General features: G+C 32.1%; 1 protein-coding gene across 1 annotated transcript; it reads right to left on the bottom strand.

Annotated features, from left to right (window-relative positions):
- Positions 1-2,221: 2,221 nt before the first annotated feature.
- Positions 2,222-2,917, bottom strand: LOC144554481 (glutaredoxin-C1-like). Its single transcript, XM_078302797.1, has one exon. The coding sequence runs from the start codon at positions 2,834-2,836 to the stop codon at positions 2,525-2,527; it is 312 nt and encodes a 103-aa protein (XP_078158923.1). The 5' UTR covers positions 2,837-2,917; the 3' UTR covers positions 2,222-2,524.
- Between the last annotated feature and the right edge of the window lie 4,367 nt (positions 2,918-7,284).

Here is a 7,284-nt window from a genome sequence, read left to right on the forward strand (position 1 = left end):
GGATTCACAGCCGAGAGGCACTGAATCAAACCGGAACGGGACAGTCACCGCTCAGAGAGGAGAAAGAAGAGGGCACTGAATCAAACCGAACCAGGATAGTCACCAGTCAGCCGAGATGGCACTGAATCAAACCGGAACCGGGAACTGAATCAACCGGACCAGGACAGTCACCACTCACTCAGAGAGAAAGAAGAAGAAAGAAAGAAGGAGACAACTATTTGTGTTCTCGTCATCGGCAACAATAAAAAACACATACCTTATTCATATATAGATATAGTAGATACTACGGGTGGAATGAATTCACAAACCCTCAGTCAAACCCGAAGAGTCGAGACGAACGGAAAAGATACCAAGCGACGAAACCATTAAACGAAGCCATCCGTTCAATTGAGACGAAGCAAGATAGACCGGACTGATGAGGGGGGACAGGTGGAGAGGCGGGATGGAGCAGCCGGTCACGAAACGACTCTCAAACCAGCTCTGTCTTCGTCTTCGATCAATTTTTTTTCTCTGCGGAGAAACCTAATATGCTGTATGCATAACTTTACGCTACATAATTTAAATCTTGGTTTATTTGGGATGTGATTTGGACTTCATTTAATGAATTCAATATGACTGCCAATGTGCAATTAATTCTGAGTTCATTTGAGCCCAATACAAATGGGCCTAGACTTTGTCTATGTTTTATTATTAGACTGGACTGGAGCCCAATATCAATGTTAATGTTTTTATTCTTTTAACTAGATTGGGTTGGAGCCCAATAGAACTGACAGCTAAATATTTGACTTTGAAACATTATCAGTGCACAAAAATGTTGTTTGGAACAGGAATAACATATTGACCTGTTTGTGGTGGTTATTTTGATGTCACTTGTCAAATATCTCTTATGTTTAAAACTGAAATTAAGCGAGAACCAACTTTAGATTTAGTGAGAAAAGATAATATTTTTTATGTAAAAAATTGTATTTTATAGTTCGAAAGAAAAATTATTTGTAAATATTAGACAGTTGAATAACTTGATATCCAATCTCTTATAAAAAAAAAGTAGGAGTTAAGAGCATCTACATCCCAGCAACTCAAATGAGTTTCTAAATAACTTTTAATTACTATTTAAAAATTAAGTTCTCTAAAGTTTATAATTCTCACATCCCTGAAATAAATTTTAGAGTTTTTATTAAGCCACGTCAACAACGAATTAAAAAACAAAACAATTAGCCAATCATTTAGCCAGCATAGAGTTTATAAACAGTTTCTTAATAAGAAATTTACTGCATAGTTTCTAAATAAGAAATTCCCTCACATCTCTAAAACTGGATTAGAAATTGATATATCAGATTATAAACTCTAATAATTCCAGAGATGTAGTAATTAAAGAGCCTGTAAAACCTAAACGGCTAAACTACATATCCTGTATTATAGAAAGCAAAATGCACTGTGAACTTGCTGTGAAATGTTGAATTTGTGAAAACAAATTCTGACAAAATATTTTCACTATATGTCCAAATTATGCCTTTTCACATATTCAGTGTACAAAGGAAAAAACAGAAGAAGGAATAATAAGTACCTCTTGGAATATTTGAGGAAATAAACAAAGGGAAATAATCTAAAAAAAATATTGTGGCTGGATAAAGGATTAGAATCTCTCTGTCAACAGATTCCATTTCTAGGTCTCAATCTTCTTTCGGTTAGTGGTAAATTAGTAGGGTTTTAGTTCAATATCCCCTTTTGTTTTTAGAAAGCAAAAGCAAATATTTTTTAAGTTAACAACAACGCTGACGTGTCCCCAAGCAGATAATAATTATATTCCTTGAGGAACACATTTATATATAACAAAAAAAGGAAAAAAAAAGTTCCATCTTTTTGAACTTTAAGATAAGTTAATACTTTAATGAAAATTATATTTGACAGCCACTGTCAAGATTTCAAAAAAAAAAAAAAGCTAATACTAGCCTACGGGCAAAAGCTTAAAAAAATTGAAGAATAATAAGTTAATACTTATTTTAGAATTTCTTATTTAAAGAGTTATGCATACCCCCACACCTCCCCCCACCCACCCACCCACCACCCACACACAAATGCCACTCCATGGGCGGAACCCGGATTTGAATATAGGGGGCTATGTAAAGTTAGGGGTGCTAATACATATAAAAGAAACAAATTAGTAAGAAAACTAATTGATTAACTTTCTCCAAATTCCATTTCTTCTACCGTATCTAGGTACTTGATAATAAAATTTTGAGAAGTTGGAGTGGCTTAACACCCCCAGCTAAGCCTATGTTCCGCCTTTGGCATGAAGACATGTATTTATATTTGCATCTCAAATTATACTTTGCCAAGAAAATGTACATTATAAAGGTAGCTCAAAATATGGCACCCTTATGAAAAATGGAAAATACAGAAAGGAGAGCTTATGTGATAATCTGGCAGCAAAACTCATCAGAGGGGCTTTCTTTCTTCCCTCACATTGCTTGCACTAAAATTAAAGCACAATTTCTCATCTACTATATATATATGTAACATGATATCAAAGCCATATAGCACCTGCTTCTTTGAGCAGAGGAACGAGCTTTCCGCTGAGATGCAACGACATGACCTGATCGGTTGGGCCCACCAACCGACCACCGATAAACACTACAGGTGCAGGTGGGTTGCGGCCTATCATTCTCGCTAGGACCCGCTCTATGTCCTTCCCTCTGGGGTCATGGTCAAGCTCATGGATTGCGGGGTTCACTCCGAGATCACAAAACAATCTCTTGACAGTGTGACACATGCAACACGAGCTAACACTGAAGATCACGACGGCTCGGTCAGACGCTAATTTGCTAACTCTATCCATGGATTTGATTTCCAAATGAATGGATGCAAGTATAATAAGGTTGCTTTCAAATTGAAGGATATATGTAAGGGCTAATTTTGTTTTGTGTTGGAGTTTTGAGGCTTAGGAGTTGTTTATTTATAGAAGAGAGAAAAAGTGCTATGAATTGCAACTATCTTTTCAAGGGTTAATGTAAGATTTTTTTTGGTCTCTCTGTTATCATTGGATTGAAAGAGACGTTATTTTCTTGTAGATAATGAAATGAAATTATGGAAACAGAATTTGCTTTGGCAAATTAAATTACTCTCTCTTCTGGAAATGATCTGATGAATCACCTTTGAGCATCTCTTTGGGCAAGTGGCAACACACAAGATCTCCTCCTTACTAATTGTATTAGACAGATACATTGCACTTAGACTATGTATTAGGATTAACCACTTTCTGTTAGACTGTTATATACGGCGCCTATGTTTGTATTGAATACAGTGGTCTATATTGTTATATTCCGAAATTTTAACACTGGAATTATTTGCTAAATGGATCATTTCGTTTAAATAAATTTTTTAATTAAATTAACGAGCGTTCAGATTTTATTTGACTAATTTAAAACAAATCTAAAATTTTTGAAATATAAATGAATTATAAAATTATGTATATTACAAATTGATTTAACTTGATTCATGTAAATAAATAAATAATTAAAGTCTTATTAAGAATATAATTATGCGAAGATATAAGTACAGATAAATTATAAAATATATAACACTTGTACGTTAGGAATTTTAGAGATGAAATTGAATATATATATATATAAATATTAAATAATTTGAGTTCAAAATTTTTAAATAAAAATGCAAATTAATCGTGAGATCTTACAAGGGTTCGATCGAATCTTTGCAACCGTAACAAATTTTTATTGAATTGAAAACCAGAGTAAAACTAGGGTGTTCTTAAGCTCACCAAAGTGTTTGGTGAGCTTAACTCCAAAACCTATTATATCGGTTTCAAATGACAAATCTAAGCCGTTGAAATCCATCTACTTCACAAGTGATGAATTTACATGCAAAGATTTTAAGTATTCAAATTATTTTAGTATAAAGTCAAGCGGTCAAAATTAGAAGGTTTATAAATTAATTTTAGTGCATTCATTTTTTTAGCACTTTTTGACCACTTGACTTTATATAAAATTAATTCGAAATTCTAAAAACTTTACGTGTAAATTCATCACTCGTGAAGTAAATTGGTTTCAACGGTTTGAATTTATTGTTTAAAACTAATCTAATAGGTTTTGGAGTTAAGCTCACCAAACACCTTGGTGAGCTTAAGAACACCCTAGTTCTACTTTGAAAACCAAATTGAATTTCAGAAATTGTTTGAACCATTTGATTATGATCCAACACGAATTTCAGCACCATCTCAACCTCTCCTTTTGATTCAAATTGAAAATTGAAAAATTTAACCCTTTTTAATAAGGATCCTGATAACAATCTCCGCAGCTTTATCCTTGCAAAAAACCCCGTACAAACTGCCAAAAAAATCATAGGGGACCGCTCAATCATTAATAAGTGTTTCGTAAACTGTTAGTATTTAACTTGAAGCATCAAAGTATTTATCTTGAATTTGAAAAGTATTAATCCCTATGTACATGTTCGGCAAGGTTCCTTTAGCCTCCTTTACTGCTTAATCTTGCTTAATCTCACCGAACGTCTGGTCCTTTGTCAGGATTAGAAGACCTCCTTTGCATCAATTCTTAAGTCACCTGAACCCCCTCCTTAAGAATTCGTCTCCTTAGAAGCCTCCTTAGCAGCCCGTTTAGGTTTTCTTCAGACGATTTTACCCTCTAAAGTGCTCCTCCTTAAGAAGGAATCTTTACTTTAATATTTTTTTATTACCTCTCTCTTCCAAACCAACACACAATCCCATGTAAGAAGAAAAGAACATCCTTTCTTCTCCGCCCCTCATCACCGGTGCTTCATGGACGGACTCATAAAACTGACACCATAGAAAGCTTCGTCTTGAGATGCTCGTTCTTTTGACATCCATTTTGATGGGCATCCCTTTCTCCTCTCTCTTCGTCTACGTCTTTCGAAGCTTTTATATATATATATATATATATATTTGTTGTTTTATTTGAATTCAAGCGTAGGGTTATGAAATTTTCCCGTTTTCTTGTGTTGATGAAAGTTTTTGAGACATTTTCTGCCCTGTGGATTTGATTCCATCCTCGTAGCTTAATGCTTTTTGTTTGATAATTTTTTGGAAATTCGTCATTTTGATTTGTACTTTTGTTTTACTTTTGACGCAATTCATTTTTAATAATGGATTGTATAAACTTTGGTTTTTGTTGAAGTTTGTTTACTTTTTTTAATTTCTAAAATAAAACGAGAGGGGCTTGAACTAAAGTTCATACGGTACAGTCTGAGTTTGTACCAGTTCATACTATTTGATACAACCCAGTTCATACCGGTACAGTCTGACTCTGTACTAGTTCATACTATAAGTCTCAAACAGAAGGGCATATATGCATTTAATTTGGTACAACCCAACTAGAACTCACTAATTTTCACGAATACCAGTATGCACTTAATTTGGTTCTTTCATAAAAGAGTTAGATATTAACATTAACTTAATTAAATTTCATAACTATATTTATTACTTCACACAAAAAAAGACTATATTTATTACATGATTACATGTGAGGGGCAGTTTGGTATTTGCATACTATAACATATATTTATTCATATTAAGTCTTCATACTTAATCCTAGTGTTTTACCGAACATGTCTTCCTTAGTAAAGATTAAATTCTTAATCCAACATCTCTTAAGGAGGACGGCCGAACATGCACTATGCAATTATCTCTGTTTATGAAAGAATAAATCAATCCATCAATTGTCCTCGCACAAAATTTCTTTTTTTTTTTGAATCGTCCCCTCACAAATGGGGACCATTAAATAAACAATCCCCTCATAAATACTTGTCAGTTATATCCGCACAAAATTTCCTTTTTTTTATTGTCCCCGCACAACTGGGGACCATTAAATAAATAATCCCCTTACCCAATGATAAATACTTCTCAGACATAATGATAAATACTTTATGTTACATGGATAAATACTTTATGTTACATGAATAAATACTTCTCAAATATAATTGCAACTTTCAGTAAAACATCAATAATAAATACTTCTCAGACATAATGATAAATATTTTATATTACATGGATAAATACTTTATGTTACATGGATAAATACTTCTCAGACATAATTGCAACTTTTAGTAAAACATCAATGATAAATACTTTTCAAGCATAATGATAAATACTTTATGTTACATGGATAGATACTTCTCAGACATAATTGCAATTTTCTTATGTATAAATATTTTCTTATAATTTTGGACGCAAATTTTAACTGAGAATTTTTATTCTCTATTATGTATGTATGCATGCACATTATAATTTTCTTATGTATGTATGCACATATATGTTGATCCTTGTATTTTTTCATTGGAGATGCAATTTTGTTGGAGACCTTTAACCAAGAGGCATCATGTCATGGATCACATGCACACTCATTTTTTGATATGTTGGATCTAATACAACTAGGTATGTATGAAATTTCAGTCCAAACTAGATCATAACCAAGCGTTTTGGCAACATGAGCCCAACTTTATGAATTTTGGGCCAAAGCTTGATCATATGACTATTAAGTGGTAAGGACATAACTTTTATACAAACATTGTATTGGATCTTGAGGAGTATATGTTGTGTTGGATCACATGGGATTGCATGTACAAAAGGTTATGTATATATATATATATATATATGTTGCACGAATTGTAATATGTTAGTATTTTATATGGTTTTATATGAATTCATATATAATAATCGGTCCAACGAAAATTTAATGTATATTTTTCATATAAATAATTTAAACCATATAACATTATTTTTTTTAATAATTGGTTGTTATCAATTTTTATCAACTTTAAATTGTAATTTTCAGTAAAATATATGTATATGAAAGACAATGATAAATACTTCTCAAGCATAATGATAAATACTTTATATTACATGGATAAATACTTCTTAGACATAATTGTAATTTTCAGTAAAACATATGTACGTCAAAGACAATGATAAATACTTCTCAGATATAATGATAAATACTTGTTAGAACAATAATAAATACTTTCTTGAACTTGTCAATAAGTAATGTTTAATCAAATCATTTATCATGTCAGGGACAATGATAAATACTTCTGAGACATAATGTAAATACTTTCTTGAACATCAATAAACATGTAAATAATTGTTAGTGGGGATTGTTATTAAAGGATAATATAATTAATGCGGGGATTGTTATTAGAGGACAATATAATTAATGAGATGATTGTTATTAAAATGACAATATAATTAAAGCAGGGATTGTTATTAAAGCACAGTAATTAATGCGGGGATAAATAAAA

This window comes from Carex rostrata, chromosome 5 (assembly GCF_964058835.1).
Source record: "Carex rostrata chromosome 5, lpCarRost1.2, whole genome shotgun sequence".
NCBI classification, from domain to species: domain Eukaryota; kingdom Viridiplantae; phylum Streptophyta; class Magnoliopsida; order Poales; family Cyperaceae; genus Carex; species Carex rostrata.

Bases quoted from the DNA above. Each gene is read 5' to 3' on its own strand.
- LOC144554481 (XM_078302797.1), bottom strand. From the start codon at position 2,836: ATGGATAGAGTTAGCAAATTAGCGTCTGACCGAGCCGTCGTGATCTTC.